We start from the raw sequence: 22,981 nt of genomic DNA, 5'->3' as shown, positions 1-22,981 counted from the left end.
GAGTAATGGGTACAAATTGAAAGAGGGGAAATTTAAGTTTAGATATTAGGAAGAAATTTTTACTGTGAAAATAGTTAGATACTGGCACATACTGCCCAGGAAGGTTGTGGATGCCTTGACCCTGGCAGTGCTCAGAGCCGAGTTGGATAAGGCATTGAGTGACCTTGTCTAGTGGGAGATGTCCCTGCCCAGGGCAGAGGGGCTTGGAACTAGATGATCTTTAAGTCCACTGCAACTCCTTAACATTTTATGACTCTATGATGTGAAAGAAATTTGACTTCACTTGGGGAAATTTTGAGGCCCAACAAAGCATGATATCAAAAATTTATAAATGTATTAATTTTAAAGATTTAAGTCAGTCATTTTCCCCTGTCAAATACTATGATTCATGGCAACGGCAACAGCAGAATTTACAGTTAAAAGGTGGTGTCTACATGGAACAGAAGAGCTGTATTTGCAGCTATGAGACCAGTGAGGAATGATTTTGAAATGTGACTTGCAGATTTTTAAGCTTTCCATTTTCATGATAGAGGACATAGTGGAAAGTTACTTGAGGGGTTTTATTTGTGTTTGTTCCTTGAGATCGTAGGGGTAACCACACTGTAACTGAATGGGCTGGCAGGCTGATCACTCTGTGTGGACAGGGGCAATCTTAGCAGTTGCAGGAGAAAGTACAAAGCTCATTCACTGTGGGTCACAGAGGGGTAGAATGGTATGGGTTGGAAGGGACCTTCACAGATCACCTAGTCGTGTTCTAGCGTTTCACCTCACTCATTGTAAAAAATGTCTTCCTTAGGTCTAATCTAAAACTGCCCTCTTTAAAACAGCAGTTTAAAAGTGTTCTCCCTTGTCCTGTCTTACAGGCCTTGGTAAAAGGTCACTGTCTTTCTTACAAGCCCATTTTAAATACTGGAAGGCTGCAAGAAAATCTCCCTGGAGCCTTTGCTTCTCTTGGTTGAATAGCCTTGTCTCTCTCAGCCCATCTCCAGAGCAGAGGGGCTTCAGCCGTCAGAGCATCTCTTTGGCCTCCTCTGGGATTGCTCCAACAGACCCATGTTCATCTTGTAGTGTGGACCATAGGTGAGGTCTGACAAGTAGAAACAGGAATAATCCCCCCCCATACATGCTGTTGATGCTGTGGGATCAGCCCAGGACATAGGCTGTTTCTGGGATGTCAGCCCTCATGGCCAGGATCTGTTCCCCCAATAAATGAGACGGAGAATTGGTGATGACCAAAATGGAGAAGGCTGAGGTACTCAACAACTTTTTTCCTCTCAGTTTTCACTTGTAATTGCTCCTCCAAATCTCTGGAGTCCCTGAATCTCATGGTAAGGACAGGTGGAATGGAGCCCTGCCCGCTGTGGGAGTAGATCAGGACCTAGACCATCTGAGGAACATGTATGTACAGAAGTCCATGGGACCTGATGAAACATGTGCCAGGGTCCTCAGGGAACTGGCTGATGGTGAATCCTCTCTCCTTAGTAATCTGTATTCCTCAAAGGACATCCCATGGCTGGAGAAGCCAGCTATCAACACCAGCCATGAAGCCAGGTGTTGATCCACGTTGGTTGTGGTTGTTTACACCTTAATGGATCTTATGGCTAAAAGAAGCTTTTGGATCTTATGACACCCATATTTTACTGAGCACTAATTGATTTCCATTGGTCCTTACTAGGAGCCTTATACCTTCCACAAAAACAAGCTGGTTAACCATTGGAAATTTAAATGTGATATACTGCTTGTAGACCTTCTACCGGTGGAGGGTTTAAGAACTTGGACAAATATCTGTTAAGAAGGGTTGTGGCAGATCAAGGCTGTCTTGGGGCAAGGAAGTAAAGGCCATGCCAGGCTCTCTGCTTGTTCTCTTAATACTTAGCATTCTTGTATGGATGAAAATCTGGTGCCAGTTTTGTGCTTGGTAGTCCAGACCTATCTTAGTAAGGAAGTGAACCAGTGTGGACTGCTAAGAACAGCATAGATCTAGATCTATGCCTAGATCTCCCTGGGATGTGCACAGATCAGCTAGGGAACAAAGGCAGTGTGCCCTGAGACAGGGCACCTGAGAAACATCTGCTGTCATGACTTTGCTCTGGACTGTCTGGTGCTTTTACTCTCCACCATCCTCTGAAGTAAATGGTGGTGTGTGTCTTGTGGACATTTGACACATACAGGCTTTGCCAGGTGGTTTACAAGTTTGAGAAAACTGGATGCTCCTTATCTAATTACTGCTTTTTACATCTTCAATGTCTCTTGGCAAGTCCTATGCCAGTTAGTGCCCCAGACTGGCTATTTTACATGAAAAACATTTCATTCATTTTGAACTTAGTCCTCCATTTTTGTTGGTGATCCTCAAAGTTCTTCCGTTACAAGATAATGTGCTCCTTTTATCACAGTGACAATTTTTATTCTGTATATTTCCTCCCTCCTCTGCAATATAAACAGGCACTCTGCTTCAGTTCCTCTCCATAAGAGCATTACTTTGTATCTAGTCTTTCTATATCTGTATGGTTATAATTCTGCTGCATGCTTTTAGAGATGTGACCAGCACTGGCTGAAGTGTGATAAAAAAACAGTACTGACTGATACTGTGTTCTGTAATGTCTTCTGTCAAGCTCTTCATAAATCCTTCCGATCTTATATTCTGACTGAATGCTTCTGTCAAGTGCTGCCGCCATCCTCACCTGTTAATATCTCTAACAATGTAAATTGTACACAAAGTTTAATTAGTGGAGTCCTGTTTTTTGTTTGAAGACTTGGTGTGTAAGTGTGCCACTGCAGGTAAGGAGTCAGCGTGTCTTCTGTAGAGACAAACACATGCCCCATGGGTCTGTTATGTTGTTATTCTATTCTCCATTGTGAACCTGTTTTATTAGGATTAGAATTCTTTTATAGGTAATGTAAATAAAAGTGGGCTTGTCAGCATATTGCGTTTCAGTGTTTTGAAAATGGCTCTCAGCCAGGTTTCTAAAGAATATAAAAGCTAATAAGGGAAACAGATAGTCAATAAAGAAAACTCCTCGTATGCAGTAAGAAAAAGCAGTGGCTTATACAATGGTTGAGGTTGGAAAGGCCCTCTGGAGGTCATCAAGCAGAACTGGTTGCCCAGGACCATGTCCAGACAACCTTTCAGTATCTCCAAGCTGGAAGACTCTGCAGCCTGTCTGAGCAACATGTAAATGCAAATAGCATTTTACACTCACTGTAAAATGCTATTTTTTGATATGCCAAGGGAACCTCTTGTGTTTCAGTTTGTGCCCATGGCATCAGATCCTGTCACTGGGTACCACTGGGCTCTGAAAAGAGCCTGGATCCATCCTCTTTGAATGCTCCCATCAGGTATTTATATGCATTTATGAGCTCCCCTCTGAGCCTTCTCCAGACTGAGCAGTACCAGCACTCCTGGCCTTTCCTCACAGGAGAGATGCTCCAGTGCCTTTGTCATCTTCCTGGCTCTTCCCTGCACTCCCGAGGATATCCATGTCTCTCTTGCACTGGGCACAGTGCTCCAGCTGTGGCCTCATCATGCTGCACTGAGGGGGAGGACCCCCTCCTGGCACTGTGGCCAGTGCAGCCCAGGTGCCCTGCCCTCGCTGCTGCCTCGGGTTCCACTCAGGAACTTTGTCTGACTAGCTGCTCTTGGGCTGAGTCAACCCCTGCACGTCCTGATGCCTGGGGTCGTTCTTCCCCAGGGGCAGCAATTTGCACTTCCTGGTGAGTTTTGGCAGGAAATGTAAGGGTACACCTTCATTAAGGTCAGGCAGTCAAGGAGATTCTCCATGCAAAGGGGATCATGAGTAAATGGGGAAAGTGCTACAGAAAGAGAGAGACACTGTTAGGCTGTTAGTCAAGGGATAATGGCAACAAAGCCCAAGAGCAGGCTTCCACTGACTGATGAGCCTTTAGGAAACTGCAGGCATAGCTTTCCAGAGGTCTAAGCTGGGTTACTGCAATCCCTGGGACACCGGGACTTGCTGAAGGTGGTAGCTGTAGAAGGATTAATAAATGTTGTGGTTTTGTGCTTTCTTGGCTCCCCATTGGTGCTTAGTGTATGATGAATTATTTCCAAAGGTCTAAGTAATAAAGCAACAAAATTAGATGATAATGTGACATTATTTGGTGCAGCAGAACCTAAATCTGTCTCTTAGGATTGGGGAAGAGTGTTTCAAAACTGGGTGATAATATGGCGGAATACATTTATATGTAACGTGCATAAAGAAAATAAACCTGCTAATGTAGCCACATCACTGCTAAAATTATCTCTTTCAGCTCAGGAAAGAAATCTTGGCATCTTTATAGAGAGTTTTCTGTAAACCCGAGCTTAACAGTAGTGATTAAAATGGAAACTTTGATATTAGATATTACAGGAAATGAATCAACAAAGCTGAAGTTTTGAGGCTCTCCTATGTTGTGAAGAGAGAATAGCGTTTTGTATCTTTTAAGATGCAGTGACTAGTAGAACAAGAGGAATTCTAGAAAAAGTGATTAGGACAGTGAGAGGTGGAGAGATTTCCATCCGAGGAGGCATATGAAAATTCTTTAGAGTAATGATATACGAAGGTAAAAGTGCTAGAGATTATCAGCCACAACTGAGGAAAGTAAAGCACAAATAGACTTAGAATTTATAGGAGATACAGGCATATGGTGAAATTATGAAGCAACAGGCTTAAAACTAGCACAAAATATTTTGGGTGTTGGGTTTTTTTTCAGTTGAATATAAGCCCAGATGCTGCCATGTGGGCAGGAGGCCAGTGGTACCTGGCTTGTAGCAGCACCGGTGTGGGCACAGTGCCTGTGCCTGTGCTGGCCCTGCTGAGCCACCTCCAGTCCTGGGGGCAGCTCTGGGCCCCTCGTGACAAGAAGGACATGGAGGGGCTGGAGCGTGTCCAGGAAATGGAGCTGGGAAGGGGCTGGGGGAGCTGGGAAGGGGCTCAGCCTGGAGAAAAGGGGGATCAGGGGGGACCCTGTGGCTCTGCACAGCTCCTGACAGGAGAGGTGGAGGTCGAGCTCTGCTCCCAGGGAACAGGGACAGGAGGAGGGGGAACAGGTTCAAGTTGTTGGGAAATATTTCTTTACTGAAAGGGTTCTGAAGGCCAGCACAGTCTTCTCAAGGAATTATCAGGGTCACCATTCCTGGAGGGAGGATAAAAGACATGTAGACATGACACTTGTGGACATGGCTTAGTGGAGGACTTGGCAGTGCTGGATATATGTTGTATATTATGATCTTGAAGGCCTTTTCCAACCCAAATGATTCTGTACTTCTATTCTGTGATTAGTAAGTGGACCATGTTCCCCGTCACTCTTAGGGCACTGCCTGCATTCAGTCAGTAAATTGAGGAGTAAAGGGTGGAGAAGGGTCCCTGTGCTGCCAGAAACGCCGAGCCGCCAGGCTTCCCCATCCTGAGGCATGCTAGCCACTGATCCTTTGAGCTCAGTCTCTAGCAGGTATGTGGAGCAGAAGGCCCCTATTTCACTTGACACTCCTCCCCAAATTGCAAATCTTAAGTATCGGTGCAGTCTTTTCAGAAGGATGGGGAAAAGGCTTGGGTGAGGGTGGAGAGAGAATGCGAAACCAGCAGTGCTGTGGGCACTGCATCCTGCAGCCAAGCAAGCTGCCTCGCTCCTCCTGCATGGCTGCAGTGCAGATCCCCCCGGCACAAAGCTGCTGTGCTGCAGGACTGTCCGGGCTGAACCGAGCAGGGCGGCCGCAGAGGGGCAGTGCGGACCTGCCAGGACCGTGCAGACCCTGGCTATGTGCGCTGTGTGTGCTGTGTGCGCTCTGTGTGTGTGTGTGTGTGTGCTGTGTGCGCTGTGTGTGCTGTGTGTGTGTGTGTGTGTGTGCACTGTGTGCTCTGTGTGTGTGTGCGCTGTGTGCGCTGTGTGCGCTCTGTGTGTGTGTGTGTGTGTGTGTGTGCGCTGTGTGTGCTGTGTGCGCTCTGTGTGTGTGTGTGTGTGTGTGTGTGCGCTGTGTGTGCTGTGTGCGCTCTGTGTGTGTGTGTGTGTGTGTGTGTGTGCACTGTGTGCTGTGTGTGTGTGTGCGCTGTGTGCGCTCTGTGTGTGTGTGTGTGCTCTATGTGCTATGTGTGTGCGCTGTGTGCTCTGTGTGCTCTGTGTGTGTGTGTGTGCGCTGTGTGCTCTGTGTGCTCTGTGTGCTCTGTGTGTGCTCTGTGCGCGCTGTGTGTGTGCACTGTGTGTGTGCTCTGTGTGTGTGTGTGTGCTCTGTGCGCACTGTGTGTGTGCGCTGTGTGTGTGCTCTGCGTGTGTGTGCGCTCTGTGTGCTCTGTGTGCTCTGTGTGTGCTCTGTGTGCTCTGTGTGTGCTCTGTCTGTGTGCTCTGTGTGTGTGCTCTGTGTGCTCTGTGTGTGTGCTCTGTGTGTGTGCGCTGTGTGTGTGCGCTGTGTGTGTGTGCTCTGTGTGCGCTGTGTGTGTGTGTGCTCTGTCTGTGTGCTCTGTGTGTGTGCGCTGTGTGTGCACTGTGTGTGTGCGCTGTGTGTGCTCTGTGTGCTCTGTGTGTGCTCTGTGTGCGCTGTGTGCTCTGTGTGTGTGTGTGCACTCTGTGTGTGTGTGCGCTCTGTGTGTGTGTGCGCTCTGTGTGCTCTGTGTGCTCTGTGTGTGCTCTGTGTGCTCTGTGTGTGCTCTGTCTGTGTGCTCTGTGTGTGTGCTCTGTGTGCTCTGTGTGTGTGCTCTGTGTGTGTGCGCTGTGTGTGTGCGCTGTGTGTGTGTGGTCTGTGTGTGTGTGTGTGCACTCTGTGTGTGTGTGCGCTCTGTGTGCGCTGTGTGTGCTCTGTGTGTGTGTGTGTGTGCTCTGTGTGCTCTGTGTGTGTGTGCTCTGTGTGTGTGTGTGCGCTGTGTGTGTGTGCTGTGTGTGTGTGGTCTGTGTGTGTGTGTGTGTGTGTGCTGCCTGGGGCTCTGCTACAGAGCTGTCTCGTTCTACAGACATGCTCTGGTTTAACCTAGTGGCAAAGACAGAGGAGAGATGGACACTGCCTTATGCCAACCAGCTTTTCTGGAAGTGGAGTTCTAGACCACAGGAAGCCTATGGAGAGGAAGGAGTTTTATTGCATATTAGATCAGTCAGAATGACTTGAAAGAGCAGCAGGACGACAGGAGAAAAGCAGGCATGCAGAAGCGTGTAGGCTGACAATGTCATTTTTAGTGCTGATATCAAAACCAGATATTAGGGATAATCTGGCATATTATAGCAAAGCGCTTAAAACATATTCTGAAAACAGGAATGGAATAATGATTGATGTACTTAACTGGGGGAGGTGGTTATGGCTGTGTAAAATTCTTCATGATCTTAAAGATGCCGAAATGCTTTGGGCACAGTCTCCAAAAGCAGTGGCTGTCTCCTTGGCAACAGGAAGGCATCTATCTGTTCCCATGGCAACGGACTGGAGGGGTGCTCAAGGAGGGCTTGTGCAGAGCTCCCAGCTCGTTGTTGCTCCTCCCTGGAGCAGAGGCTGTGGGCACATTCAGGTGCTCTGATTCTGCAGCTGACAAGGAGGAGTGAACTGGAATAATGTGGTACGGTTCCTGCTCCCTGTGTAAAACAAATTAATTGCGCAGTGTTGCTTCATCTGGGGAGTTCCTTCCTAATTGCCAGCATTAAAGAGTTCTTTGCAGCTCCCCATAAGGAAAGTAGATTTTTGCTATCCAGAGAGACATCAGAATGCTTGGTGTTGATTCTTTCAAAGGCGTGGACAGACTGATCTGAAAAAACAGGAAACAAGGTATATGCAGAGAGTTTGCATCTCAGCAACCCTTTCTGGTGTCTAAAAGGAGAACTGTGCAGAGACCCTGACAGGCCTATCTGCATTAGATCCACCACATAAGAACTGCTAATAAAGTAAGCTTATTATGTATAATAGGCACCACTTCTTCTAAACTCACTGTGAGTCTTTTCTAAGTAAGCCAACTCATATTTGGCACCAGAAGTAGGATTGAAGCATGGTTTGATGTTTTTATCTTTTCTAAATGAGGCTGGGATGCAGAAGCACTAATGGAACCATGATAATTTCAAAGTGATCAACTGAGAAAATTTTAGAACCAGCATTTTGAATGCATTTCTATGTATTGTGTGTAAGTATTACTAAGCAGTGTTTAGTTTTTTTCATCAGCAGCCTGCTTTTCATTCCAGTAGCTTCTTTCTAGTCCTGCATTAAAAGATAGCAAAACAGAAATGCACTACTTACCTTCATTGGCATACTGTTTTGCCCCTAATACATACCTTTTAAGGCAAAAAATACTTTCAATCGCTGCTGCTGGACTAGCATATATGCTTGCAGGTAAAGGCACTCCAGGTATTTTGTCCTTGCCTTGTCTCAGCTCCAGTCTCCAGGCTGTGGTTCCTCATACAAATTCACTACATGTTGATTAGGCAAGCTGATTGAGTTACTTGTTATGCTTAAGTCTTTCCTGAGTAGAATCATAAAAGCACAGAATGGTTGAAGTTTAAAAGGACCTCTTGAGATCATGTGTTCCAACCTCCCATCTCAGAGCTGGGTCAGCTTGAGCAATTTCCTGGGTATGAAGTTCAGTAAACTTCTGAATATCTGCAGTGATGGAATGAACTTGCTCTTTGGGCAACCTTTTCTAAGTAAAAACCTGCCTGTTCACCTGTTGTGTGTGTCCATCTGGCTCAAACATTCCCTAATCTTGTCTTCCTTCACTTATGGCAAATCTTCCTTGCTCCAGACTTCCTTACTGGTCTTAGGAGCCTGGAATTCCTGACAGCCAATCTTGTCAATAAAGAAAGATGCAAAGAAGACATCCAGTACTTCAGCTTTTTCTGTGTTCATTCTCAGCAAATCCCCTCCCCAGTAAGCCTACATTCTCACATTTCTGTCTTTTACTGTTGAGATATTTGTAAAAACCTTTCTGCCTGCCCTTCATGTTCCTTACTAGATTCAACTCCAGGTGGGCTTTTGTTATCCTTATTGCATCCCTGTATGCTTGGACACTGTCTCTGTATTCCTTTTGGGTCACCTGGCCCTGCTTCTGCCTCTTGTAATGCTTCAGCTCAGTCAGGAGCTCCTTGTTCATGCATGCAGGCTTCCTGCTGCTTTTGATTAATTTCCTACCTGTGGGATGAACCAGTCTTGAATTTGGAGGAGGTGATCTCTGAAAATCAACCAGATCTCCTGAAACTCTCTTCTTTCCAATTCATTGATTGTTTTCTACCGTGTCCATCCTCTCATGTTCCTGAAATATCATCTCATGGTCTAGCCAAGGCTGCTCTGACCTTCAGATTCCTGACCAGTTCTTCCATGTCCAGCAGAGCACCTCTCTTTGCTCCTCAGCTGCCCATGTTAAAAGTTTATCATCAGTGTGACCCAGAAGCCTCATGGATTGCTTGTGCCATGCTCTTTTATCCCCTCAGCAGACACTGGGCTAATTGAAGTCTTCCATGAAGACCAGAGACTGTGGACATGGGGATTTTTCCTGCTGTCTGTGATCTCACTACTTCTTCCTCAGCAGGTGCTCTGCAGCAGACACCCACCATGGCGCTCCATGTTGGTTCCACCTGATAACTCTGACCCTAACTCTGGTCTGTGAGCTCTCAGCTCATGCTCTGTCCATCCCAAGATGGAACTCTGTGTGCTCCAGCCACGTGCTTGGCTGAAGGGCAGCTCCTCCTCCTCACCCCCAGCCTGCCCTTCCTAAAGAGTCCTAAAGGCTCCAGCCAGCCCAGCACTCCCGTCCTGTGAGTTGTCAGTTACCTTGGAATTCAGTGCATGGCCAGGGTGAAAAGGGACCAGAGAGAGCATCACTAACAGCGTGGATGTTTGGAAGCTTTCTGGATGAAGGAGAGGTGGGCTGTCGGTCTGGAAGCAGATATGGGACCTTTGCTATAGGAATCAGGAGAATATGTCACAGCTTCATCAGTCTGAAGATGGTGACTGAAGGCCTTCTGTCCTCCAGCCATAGGCAAGTGGCATAAAAAGCATTTCACATGTTCCTGCTCTCACAGATGCTTTGCTACAGGGAGACTGCAACAAGATCAGGAGCTGAAATATTAACTATTGGAGTTCCACGTGGTCCATTCTTCCCCAGCTGCCAGACAGAACAGTAATTTTCTGAGGGTGTTCTTCAGGGCTTTGGTTTGAAATGTCAGAAACATGTTGTTTCTGCAGGCAGGCAAGAGGGTTCACAGCACTGGTCTTTTGATAGACAAATGGAGTTAAATTTAAGGGAAGATCATAAACTTTACAATAAGGTTGTAACAGGAGAGGGATGTAGGTCTGCAACTGATTTTGATTAAATAATTTCTTACAAAAAGCTGTGATGGTTGACTCCTTGCAGCACTGTGGAAGAGGAAGGGCATCCTAGGGTTGCGTGACAAAATGGATGCAGGGCAGGGTAAAATCAGCAAATGCATAAGGCTGATGGGATGCACAGGGATGCAGAACTGGGCCCTTATCTACATGCAGTATCTGCACTGCATATAGACAGTTTCAGAGCAAATTTTTGCTTGTGGCATTCTGAGAGGATTTAATCAGAGCAAAAAAAAACGGTATTTGCCAAGTTCAGAAAAGACAGAATTGTGGCTTTGTGATGTGCAACAGCAGAAGCTTCAACTGGGGAGACAAAGGATTGACTCGAATAGAAGGAGGTGGAGAAATAGAAGATAAGAAAAAATTAGTAACTGTCAAAACAAAATCAGCCAAGTGGAAGAGTTGCTAAAGATCAAATGCAGCAGAAAAGGAGTAAGTTATGTGATAGACAGAAGAACTTTTTCTGAAGAACAGAAATATTACAAGCTTTTTTTGTGTTGGAATATTTCTTAGCTCCCTATATTTCTTATTATTGGAATATTAGTGATTAACTTTCCATTACATAAGCTTTTCACTAATTTGTTATGTTTGTTTTATGCTTGTTTAGATTAGGTGAATACCCTACTGGAGATTAATGTCCAAGATCTGAACTAAAAGGATTTAAAGATATACTGGCTTAATTTTCATGTTACCTTAGACGTACAATAACAGTTTAGAAAGTCTTTCTCTCTATAACCTTAGCAGAAATTTATGTATTATTATATGGCATAATATTTATAATTAGCATTTGGTGTTGCTGTATCATATGTATATGGCTGTGTATTCTGATATGTGTATCAGAACACTAGGGAATCTCTTTGAAGAAGGAAGCATAGTTATTTCCCAAGAGACAAGAAGGTAGTAGAAATCCCCCACAAGTGTGTTATTTCTATGGTTTCAAGTTGTAGGCTGGGTATAAATTGATCTGAAAACAGGTGTGGAGGATGGGGTGCACAGGGTAGGAATTTGGTGGCTATTCCAAACAAGTGTAGCCAGACAGCTGGCATGCCTGTCGGGAAGACTGGTGTTCTCTGTTCCACTGTGCTCCTTCTATTTCCATCCATTAACTTCATCTGCAAACTGTCAAGGTCAGAGACAACATGGCTCCTATCTGTACCTCCTCTCAGTCTCAGGCACCAGAAACTACCGAGTCCCAAGAATGGGAAGGATTGTAGCATGTGACAGAGAGTGTGACACAAAGTACAACACTCAGCTCTTCTCCCTCTGACAGTTCATGGTCATGCACAAACGCGCCCCTCTCCTGGAAGTTCTCCCAATAAACCCCGTTTCGAAAAGCACTGAATGCCAGAATGATTCAACTGCGTTCTTGTGCATGTTTTGAAGCTGATGCAAGGAGTGACTCGTGGCACCACTCGTGGCCATGTCGCTCAGAGGTGCTTTCCGGACGGCCGCGGTGCGTTGCTGCGCGCCGTGCGCTGTGAGCCAGGCTGAAGGCAGGCCGTGCCTCTGAGCGGGAGCTGCCAGCCGGCTGTGCCCGTGCTCCGCTGAGGGAGAGGAGCACACAGCCACCGGCTGTGCTGTAGCCAGACCGTTGCCACTTCTGCAATGCTCAGTTGCTCAGATGAGCCTTAGTCAAAAGCCCATTGTCCAGCTGGAGCCCAAGTGCAGTAATCATGTCCCTGTGCCACGAGCTGCTGTGATTCATACAGGTATTGATGTACTGGGTGAATCGGTGCTGAAAGGATTAGCAAACCATCCTACCTGCTCTACAGACACAGCACAGTTCTTTATCAGGATTTATCTACCACCAGCTTGATTTTTTCCCAGCTTAAATCTCCTGTCTTAACATTTTAGGCCGAGTTGAGTTTTTTATCCTCTCTCCCAATTGGCTGTGAAACTTTTCCAAAATCTTCTTGTGTGAGGATTTAATCTACAAATATTTTGCTTCTCTCTTTCAGATCTTTGAAGGAGGTAAAAAAATCTGTATGTAAAACCCACCTTGGAGTCCATAGTAGTCATTTTCCTTCCACTTGTTTTTATTACTTGTTTATAACCTTTCAGTAATGTTACATGCAAATTACATACAAATTATGTTCCTATTAAGAATTTCAGGCATATAATAATGTTTTACTACATTGCCTCTAAGTCACATTTGCCATTTCCCGCTGGCTGCCATTGTTTTTTTCCAAAGCCATTGTTTGCTGTAATTATGTACTGTTTGAGATTAACTTTGACTTTTTGAAGTAATCTGTAATTGTTGCAATTATTCTGCCAAATAAAATAATTTTAGAAGATATTCTGCCTTGTCTGGCAATTCAGGTTTTGTTATGATCACCCCTACTGCTTGCTCTCAGTTCCATCATGTTCTAAGATGAATGTGATTAACCCCTGTTAATTGTCCTTCCAGTTCAGCTGAAGTGGGAGCTGGATTTATGAGTCAGTCCATGCCAAGACTGCTCTTGGCAGTGCTCTTGCCACTCTTTTCCTTCTTTGGTTCTGTACTTTATCCAGCCTACTAGTGTTCAATTCTTAAGCAGCTTTGCCTATGAATATATCCTTCAGTCCATATTTACTTACTATTGATTTCCTTAAACTATAGACACTTTTCAAATGATTTTCAGTGAGAATAGAACATAATTCTTAGCATTGCTAGTGTTAATAAAAATGGTCTTTAAATTTGTTTTTTCTAACAAACAAACAGGAAATCCTGTAAGTTTTCTGACAATACAGAAGGGCAAGAGTACTCTAGGCAGATGCACTAACTTCATCCTAAGTCCATGCAAGGCTCAAGAATGATTTTTGAAAGCGAAAATTAACTGAGCAGGAGAAGGATATGTGTGGTATGAAAAAGCAGCCTAAGTTTATTAATCTACTCTTTCTCAGATAAGTAGATTGATTCCTCACAAAGAATTTAGCAACTTTCTTGTCTAGATTTGAGTGAAGTCTTTGATACAGTGTGATCTGAAAATTTGCCTGGGACTCAGAAGACCGGTAAAAGCAGAACTGCAGAGTAAGTAAGGAGCTCAGTAAAGAAAACACAAGACATTGCAGTTTCTTCAGGATTTCTCTAGGGATTGGTGTAATTTATTATTTTCACTAATGCCCACAGCACAAAAATAGGCAGTGTAATAATTAAATTTGCTGCTGATGCAAAATAGGTATTGTTGAAGCAGAAGAGAACAGATTATGTGGGAAGAACTGCTTGACTGTGAACTACACAAGCAGAAACCAGCTGGTATCTGGTGACGTTACAGTGCACAGCCATGCACTTGGGGCCTTGTCACAGAGGTAGGCACTCTATGCCAGAAGTGATCTAATGACAGTGCTTAAGAAGGAGAAAAAGTCAGGTACTTCAGTTCATCTTCAAGAGAACGTGGAGCTGTCACTGCCAGGATGTTGTGGAAGGCAGCTATGAGCCTGGTGAGGTTTGATAGATTTCTGCTTGTGAGAAAAGTCTTACTGGCACACGAGCATGTGGCCTGGACAATGGAGGTGCAGCTCTGTCTGTCCTTATTCTAGCCAGGTTAACTGGGACTGACAGGAAAAGATGGAATTATGAGACATGGGCACAGAGTTTTAAGAAGGCAAATAACAGTTACACTTGCTTAGTCTGACAAAAGGTGAATGTGGATGTGATAGGTATGTAGAAATGCTTTAAAGCATAAACATTAGACACAAAGGACCATTAGGACAGTGTTGATAAGAGTAAATTAAAATAGCCACAAAACCCCAGAACTCAGATTTTTAGCAGCTGTCCTGTAGGAATTCCAAGATTTAAAGTGCTGTGCAATAAACTTATATCTGAAAGGATTAGATGTGACATGGTTGCTGTTGATTATACATAGAATCAGAGAATTGTAGAATGGTTTGGGTAGGAAGGGACTTTCCAGCCCAACAAGTAAACCAGGTTGCTCCAAGCCCTGGCCAACCTGGCCTGGAATACTTCTAGGGATGGGGCAGGCACAGCTTCTCTGGACAACCTCACCACTCTCATTGGGAATAACCAGCGGTTCCCACGTGCTGACCCAATGGTTCTCTCAGCTCTGTTCTGTCAGTGAGTGACAGCAGGTGGATATTCTAAATGCTTTTACCAAACACACCCCAAAGCCATCATTCTAACAACCAAATATCATAAAAACACACTTTTTGGACTAGGAGGTGGTTGGTTTGAGGCTGGTTGTTGATAGGTCTTCTGCTCCCTCAGGATTACCCACCAAGAATTCCTCTATTTCATTCACTTCCAAAAAATTCAAATCTGTATTCCTCACTGTTCTCTTTCCAGGACCAAAATCTTACTACTAACGTCTCACACTTTGCACTCTGTTCTGGTCCTTGGCTAGAGGATGATGATTGTGGCTGCTGCTTGCAGTGCTCTGGTTCTTTGCTCAGATGTTTGAAGCCATGCACAACTCTTGCTGCACACTCAAGAGGGATGTAAAGAGGGATGGTGAAGATGGTGATGATGGAAAAGTGGAGGTAAAGGCATGGTAGAACTAGACAGCTTACCATGAGGTCAAACAGAATTGACTAAAATATTAGTATGGTCCCTTCCCTTCCCTTCCCTTCCCTTCCCTTCCCTTCCCTTCCCTTCCCTTCCCTTCCCTTCCAGACAGATTTGAGAAAGAAGTACTGGAAAGGTCTAACAGAGAAAGGAACTTTTGTGTTACAAAATCTAAGTTTCTGTAGGGAAATAAGGCAAAAGGAGCCTCTGGAAATCAGCTGGTTCTCTGTCCTGCCCCAAGACAGAACCCACACCACCTCCATCACTCTGGATAGATGCTTGTCTGACCTGTTCTTGAAAGACTTTGGTGATGAGGAGTCCCATCCTTGCTGGACAGACTATCTCAGAACTTCTCTACTGTCACTGCTGTGCTTCTCCTTAATATCTAACATAAATCTTCCTGGGAGAAATTTAAGCCATTATTTCCTGTACTCTGTGTATGGGGAGCAGCTCTTCCCTGTATTTGCAGCAGCCTTTTGGACATCTGATGACTGTTGTTTTCTCTTTATCTTGTTTGGACCTTGCGGCTCTTGTCACACTTTGTGTCCTTTCCTTAACCATCCTGGTTTCCTGGTTTCTCCCACTCTTCCTCTGATGCACAGAGCCCTTGACGGCAAAGGTTGGTCTGGACCAGACACTGACAATTCATACCACGACCGAATTGCTTTGGAAGAGTTCCTCAGCAATTCTGGCAAAATTTAATTTTTCAACCTTAAGGAAATGCTGAGATGGAACAGCTTGTGGCCTGGAGAGCTCAGGGAATGGGGAGGAGGAGGAGGAGGGACGGAATGAGGAGAAATGAAGAATCTGAGTACTGTTGTCAGTGCCTGTGCTGCCACCAAGGGGATGAGAGCAGTGGGGCAGCATTCCTGCAGTTCCCGATCTTCTGGGGGTTTATCTGGTTATTTTGTGACAGGGTAGTAGTACTGTTAGCTCAGTTAGTACATTCAGCTTATGATCTGTCGTATCCCCAGATGTTTTTTTTCTGAAAAATAAACATCTCTTCAGCCAGTTGTTCCCCGTCTTTTATTTAGACAGTTGTTGATCTATATCTTTATGTGGAGCCCTGCACTGTTTCTGACTGAAATATCCTGGTTTGAAAAAAACAGGATATATCTCCAAGTCGTCAGGATTTTAATTTTGATAATCTCTTGTAGCAAACTTGTAACCTCTCCAAACTGTATGTTGCTAGGAAATGGAATAAGTATGTTCTCTAAGTACATTATCCATATTGTTAATGAGACTATTGAATAATTCTGAACTCAGGAACAAATGGACATTGCTTTAGATTAAGCAGAGCCACCATCTTGGGATATTTTCTGGTTCTAGCATGTCTTCTCTGCCACATTGCATCAATTCCAAAACTATTGTGAATATTTTAATTTTCAGTGAAAAGAGCAATGCTGACTTAAGTAAAACTTGGATGAGGGAAACCACAGCTGCTTAAGGCAATCAGCACCTTCATGTACTTCTATAATTACCTACTGATCAAAAAATGGCAAGTAGCAGCAAACATACCTCCCTAAAACAACAGCTGCGTTCATCTCTTTTCTAATCAGACCATTTTAGTTTAATACCCTGAAAAGCCCTGAATAGCAGAAGTTAAACCAAACCACACACACAGAGACCAAGTGGGCTCCCAGTGCCCCAGGAAGTACCAGAGAAGGAGATCAGCCTTTCTCTGAAATGAAATGGTCTGGGAATGGGACATGAAGCTGAAAGTGAGTATGAATGAGGCCCCAGTGCATGCTCAGCCTTCAGGAATGAGTGGAGGAGCACAAGCCTTGCACAGAGCCCCATGGCTCAGAGAACTTCTAGGTCAGAGACGGCTGGAAGCCGTCAGGATACTTGCAGCAGTTGGAGATGACTTGGGTTAAATCGGTCACTTTTTAAAAGAACATTGACAACTATTTTCTACACTTTTATGGAAAAAAAAAGTTGGGAAAATAGAAAACCAAACAATTTAAAATAAAATTATATGCTGTTTCTCTTAATATGGGAAATTAATTATTGCATGGTAACCTTCATCCTTTTGTGCAAATGGCTCACACAGTAGTTTTCCTGGACACTATTGTGAAGGGTTGAAGAATCACAGGAAATGGGTTTCATTCTCAGCTAGGTAATGTTGGGCAAGTCACTTCCATCCACTTGTACCGTATTTTCCATTTGCAAACGTAAGAGCTGCATCTACTGATTTATTTTCTAAAGTGCTTGGAGAACTACCGTCATGCTAAGTAAGAGCTGAATTTTTATTATTACAGGATTTTTAAATTTTTTTTTTTTTTACATTTACTCAGTTGACGGCTGAAGTGGACTGCCCGTGGAATTTGATGTTCAAGGAAAACTGCTTTTGGATGTCTGTTAAGGATATCCAGACAGATTACAATATACATGGTATGGTTTTCAGCTTAAATTAGTAGCACTTCATAGCAAATGTCCTCCTGCTCCAGAAGGTACTCAGTGGCTATTGGCGGAAATCGGGGCAGCTGCGGCTGCACGCCGTATCTGTAGCGAAGGGGGGAAACAAGAAAACCCTGAGATGCGGAGCCGAGCGCATGCTCCGGCTGGAGGACAAAGGGCCGGGCCGGCGAGAACAGCCGGCTGCCGCTCGGTGCCGCTCCTCCGCCGCGGCGCGGGAGGGGTTAAAGCGCTCCCGCCGCGCGGCCCCGGGCGCGGCCCGCGCTGACCTTCACGGGGCCGCGCTGCGCATGCGCGCGCCGCGCCCGGGGCCGCGCCCGCCGCGGTTCTGCTCGCGCGGCTCGGCCCGGCCCGGCCCGGCCCGGCCCGGCCCCGGGCGGGCAGATTGGCCCGGGCCGGTCCTCGCCCGCCCGCGGCGGGGCCGGGACCGTGGCAGGCGCACGCCCTGCCCGTGCCGGGCGCGCCGTTGCCATTCGGTGCCGATGGTGCTGGCGGCGGAGCGCGGGGGGACGCGAGGGGGGACCGCGCGCCGCGCCGCGCCGCAGCGCGGAGCCGCCGCCGCCCCTTCCCGCGCCGGGCCCGTAAGGACGGCTGCTGCGGGAGTCGGCACGGCCCGTCCTCGGTGCCGTTTCGCGCGGCGCGGGCTCGCACGGCTCCCCGCGAGGGGGAACAGCCGCACGGGCCGGAGCCGGTGCCCCCCGCGGCCGGGACTGCTGGGACCGCCGGCCGGTGCGGCACCGACAGCTAGTGCAGGAAAATGCACGGTGTCGGCCGGGCGCGGGAGGGGGCTCACATGATGGGAGCCAGCATTCCTGTGTGAGCCTGGGGTCTAAAAAGCATGGCAGATACCAGCTTCATGCTTGCCTTGCCAGTCACCTTGGCATGTAGAATTTAGAGTCCTGTAGGTTGGAAAAAGCCCTCCAGATCAAGTTAGCCTGACATGAACACGTCCACCAGACATGCAGCAGTTGGTTCCAGATTATATCTGCCTTTCTTTAGTTCAGCGAGAATTTAAGGAATTTTTCCAGCACAAAACAAGGCAAGGCTATGTTGATTTGCTTGGTGTATTCCTTCTGAGGGGCTTAGAGGAGCTGATAAGCATGCTCACCCTCGCTAAATTTCTGTGATTCCTAGGGCGGTTGCTATACACTAGCACTTAGATTGGGGTGGCCCTAAAAATCAGTGGAGGTCACTGTCCTCGTCCCCATGTTCAGAAGGCCATGTGACCTTCATGGCTTGCCCTTCGCTGCTAGTCAATGCAGTGTCTTTTCTGTGCTTGTTTTTATTATTGTATGAGGGCAGAATAATTTTTATTTTTCTGATCTGATTCTGTCGTTTGCAGTCTTGACAGAAAATTCACAGCCCCTAGACAAGAATTTAAAGCAGAGGAATAGAATAAGCCCCTCTTGTAACCTGGCAACATCTGGCCTATTGCTGTGTTAAGGGAGAGCAGGGAACATCGGCCCTTGTGAGCTGCCGGGAGCAGATGGGTGCCCCGGGCCATCGCTGCAGGCTCGGCCATCATGGAGCAGCCAGACTCGGCTTGTGGAATGGCCGCCGTGCTGCCAGCGCCACCTCGCCCCAGGGCCACCGAGGGACTGGGCTGCTGCTCTCTTCTCTCTTCCCCCTTGGGCTTCATGTTCCCAGCAGTATCGTGGCATCTCACACACTGTCGTGCAGGGCTTTGTTTGACAAGCAGTGAACTGCTGATGTTTTAGAGCAGCTGTGGTGTTAATAATTTGTCTGCGCCTGTCAGTCACCTGGGGTCTCTAGAGGATCCGTCGCAGTGGTGCCAGACCATCCCGGGAGTGGTCAGTGGGGAGAGGTGGTGCGAGTGGGGGCTGGAAACAAGCCGTGGGAGCTTTGCCGCCATGCTGCCCCCCACCCCTTCCTCCACTGATCTCACACACTTTCCCTTCGCTTCCACATGTCCCTCCCTGTTCCCAGCTCCGGCCTCCCGCTGCTTCTCTCTTGTCCAGAGGGGTTAGCTCTCGTCTCTCATGCTGGAAATGCTGCCAGCGAATGTTTCTGTGTGCTGCCTGCCAGGTCCCTGGGGAAAGGGCCTGGAAATGCAGTGCGGGAGGAGCAGTGGGAGCAAGGGAAAACCACTGTTCGCTGCTGCATTTTCTAATGGGAAAACATCTCTGCGAAGTGCTGAGCTCTGTGTCACTGCTGAAGTTGCCCCCTCCCCCTTCCCCTTGCCCCAGAATTTCCCATCCCTGATGCAGAGGAGGAGAGGCTGCAGCACTACCAGGGAAAACCGAGACGTATTTTTCAATTTGCCTCCTGCTTATCTCTGCTGTTTGGACAGAGAGGTTTAAAAAGCTGGATTTTCTGTCCCTGCAGAGTAAACAGACAGAGCCCGGCAGCACAAACTATTTCTGGCTTATCAGTGGAGGAATGCAGCAGCTGAGGCTGAGCGCGAGTGGGCCGTCAGGAAGGCCCTGAAGGGGCCCCCTCCCCACTCCGTGCTATTAGAAGTGTGAGAGCCCAGCAGGACTCAGAGGGGAGAGTTGGAGAAAAAGGCAGAAAAGGGAAAGAAAGAGGAAGAGAGAGAGTGAGAGAGGCTGAGCAGACCCTGATGGCTACAGATGAAGTTACAGGAGGGGCTCGCAAAGCTACGAAAAGCAAACTTTTTGAGTTTCTGGTCCATGGGGTGGTGAGTCGGGAAAGTTAGTGAGCTGGCTGGCTCTGAATAGAGGGATGAGTGGAAACTGGAGGTTCTGTGCTGGGCTGGATCGGCTCCTGCAGTGTGCTCCTGGGGCGCTGGTAGCTGCCTCACCAGGAGAATGCTGGGGTCTGTGGAACCCCCAGCCTATGCACTGATTCATTGTTAATACAGCTTGTGTCTGGGGGGATGTGTGCTGTGCTTTTTGCTGTGATTCTCCATGAATGGTGAATAGCATGCTTTTCAGCCTGATCATGGTGCAGAATCTGCACTGGATCTAACCCGTATTGGCTTGTAGGACACTTTGTTCTGTAATCAAACTTGCATTTTGAAAAACAATTCTGATGAGAGCCTGATGAAGCCTTGGGGTGCTGCCTTTGGTTCTTGTCTCCAGTCTTGGCTCATTTGTATCCTCTGGCTACTTAACAGGTGACTTTCAGGGGCTTGAAGAGATTAGCTCTGCAGGTCTGTAACAGTCTATGGAAACTCACCCACGAGAGAATGTCAGGGTGCCATGCTTAATTAAAGCAATCCTTCAGGTCTTTACAAATGTTCCAGCTTTTGTTAAATAATCAGGTCTTTGATCTCCATTTAAGGGGAAATGCTCACCCTGTTTTACTGCGACTGGAAACGTTCTTTAAATGACTCTAGTGTCTGAGAGCAGTCACCACTTATAACATTTGGATTTCTAGCATTGGTACACATTGAAGAGAAATAAGGCTGTTAAAAAGCCCAAAGGAATGTGATATTTGGATGCTGATATTCCCAAGTGCTTCTTTCTTGAGGATCCTGGCACCGCCTGTGGCACCTTTCTGAAGACATCAGGTGGAGGCTCTTGTACAGAGATCATAGAAACCTGTGGGGTTCAAGGCAGACTGTTGAGTTGTCTCCATGATAGGCCTACTCCAGATGGTAGGATCTTGTGTGTGTTCTTTAGATCCTGGATATGGTGGCACAGGCAGGGCCAAGGACTCTGAGGTAGCCTTCTGTGTTGGTGGGAGCTGTGAAGTGGTGGTGTGGTGCCAGTGCACAGGAGCAGGCTGGGCGAGATTGGCAGCTGCTCGGGGGTGACGGAGAGCGGGTGTGCAGTGGTAGCAGTGCTTTAGTTGTGGACATGTGGGTTTGTCAAGGTGGTCTGGATTGTGAGGCTGTATCTGAGCAGAACCAGAAGCACAAGTTGGAAGGATAGCAGATGGGATGATTTTGCCTTTTCCAAAGTTTCCCTTGGCATTTGCACACCAGTGCTCTTCCTTTAGTATCAAGAAGAGCGGCAAAAATAGTTATGTGAATTTGTTTATTCCACATCTAGCTGGCCTTTGTGTGAAAGCAGCATGCAGGGCTCTTAAGCCTGGGAGATTTTTAATTTATACTGGAATGAATATAGCAGAACTCATTTCCGTTACTTATTTGGATGCCAGGAAAGTCTGCCTTTTCTACCCTGGAACTTTTGTTGCTAGTGGCATCTTACTTGAACATATACATTAGCCTGGAATATCTATATATATATATCTCCTGCTTCTGTTCCTGAGGCTGGGGCTTCTTGGCTGTTGTTCTAGTGCCTGAACACTTCTTGTATCACCCTCTCTTTTCCTTCATTATCATCTCCTTTAGTTCTGCTTTGGTGCCTGGTTTGTTCTTTCCTTTAGTTTTTTCCTCATCTCAGGTTCATTTCAGTCAAAACATGGGTTGGGGTAGTCACTCTTCCATGACTTAAAAAAGATGAAAAAAAAGCTATAACTTTGTTTTATCTCTCCAGGCCCTGTATCCTGCCAAATAAGAGAATGTGCCATGCGAGCCATTACCTTGACTTTGCCTAGCACTGGCTCCTCTGTTTTATTACTATCAAAGTGTGTCAACGGCTGAATTAATTAATTGAAAAATCAAGTTGCATAGCAGACTTTAGTGGAATTTCTTGGAGTCAGACTCTGCTCTAATTTCAGGGACCAATCTCTTCTTCAAATGACTGATTTTTTTATTCTGTCGATGATAACATTATTTAACTTGGTTATTGAAAATTATTTTCTCTCCCCCCTCAAAAAATGGGGAGAAGTGAACAGAGGTAGAATGTTGTGAGAAATCTTTTTTTGCTTTGTTGACACTTAAATTAACAGGATATTTCCTGCAGTATTTCCTATGGGCGCTTAGCTCTTGGATTCACTTGATCTTTCTGGAAACATATATTCCTTTGCTAAGGTCACTTTGCCCTTTGCTCTTGTGCACCTGATCCTGCTTTTGTGCTTTTCCATACTGCCAGCTTAGATGATGTCTTCTTCCTCCTTTGTCCCAGGCAGAAGGGATCCCCCTGAAAGGTGAAGTCTTTCAAAGGTTGAAACTCTCAAGTGGGATGCTTCATTCTCTCCTGCTTGTGACCTTGATAGTTTGTTACACCTCTGGTTAGCAGTTGGGCTTTTAGAATGGTTACCTATCTTACAGATATTTATTTTTACTATGCTTTTACTTCTTTTAGTTTTGTCAGTGTTTTGCGCATCATTTTTGTGGGAAGAATTTTTTTTCCCCCCAAAGATTTCATGCTGTACTTAGTCCTTTGTTGTTGTTCCTCTCTCTTTCTAGCTTTTGTATGGACAAATAGGCTTTAATCACCACATTTATGATGATTTTCTTTTTATCAGTGCATTTTCTGCTCTCCAGTAGTACATTTCAGGCAGTCCTTATGACATTGCTCTAGGTGTCCAGCTGTTACCTTGTATTTTGTTGAACAAGTTACTAGTCTTGCTGCAAGTCATTCCTTTCCTTGGTCGCCTCTATCCTCCAATCCCTACCATAGGCCTCATTGCTGGCTGGATTCCTTGAAGGGATCCTCTAGTCCCTCCCTTGCCTTTTCCTTTGTTTCTTTCTCTTTTGTCTTTTTCTTCCTCAAAAAGGGGTCTGCCTGTTTAGTCTTGAGAAGGTTTGTGGTGCTGGGCTTGTCAAAACTGTTGTCCAAACATCTAGACATCTGTCCTCTCATGACTCAGTTGCAGGAACCTTCGCTCAGTACCTTGCGCTGGTGACCTTGGCTGTGTCATCTGCATACGAGAACCTGCTGAGAGGTTCATTTTATTCTCCCGTTGTTCTGACCTTTTTAGTCTGCTGCTGTGTCCTTTTCCTGTTCCCACTT

The 22,981-nt window shown here is 46.2% G+C and overlaps 1 protein-coding gene across 10 annotated transcripts in view; it reads left to right on the top strand.

Moving 5' to 3' along the window:
• SMARCD3 (SWI/SNF related BAF chromatin remodeling complex subunit D3) overlaps positions 1–22,981 on the top strand; it is a 79,420-nt gene that overhangs the window by 10,158 nt on the left and 46,281 nt on the right. For 5 of the 10 annotated variants that reach the window (XM_085561954.1, XM_085561950.1, XM_085561967.1 and 2 more), the window contains one exon: positions 864–9,470. The exons of 2 other annotated variants lie outside the window; for them this stretch is intronic. In XM_085561954.1, coding sequence (XP_085418080.1) covers positions 5,448–6,956 — 1,509 coding nt within the window. In that variant the 5' untranslated portion in view covers positions 864–5,447 and the 3' untranslated portion in view covers positions 6,957–9,470. Of the gene's footprint in view, positions 1–863; positions 9,471–17,940; positions 18,235–19,697; positions 19,855–22,981 lie in introns of those variants that run through there. 3 more of the 10 variants (XM_021539003.4, XM_085561935.1, XM_085561976.1) reach the window with 2 other exon arrangements.

The sequence above is a fragment of the Lonchura striata genome, chromosome 2 (assembly GCF_050655825.1).
Source record: "Lonchura striata isolate lonStrDom1 chromosome 2, ASM5065582v1, whole genome shotgun sequence".
In the NCBI taxonomy this organism is placed as follows: Eukaryota; Metazoa; Chordata; class Aves; order Passeriformes; family Estrildidae; genus Lonchura; species Lonchura striata.
This window is presented reverse-complemented; position numbering and strand designations above follow the sequence as displayed.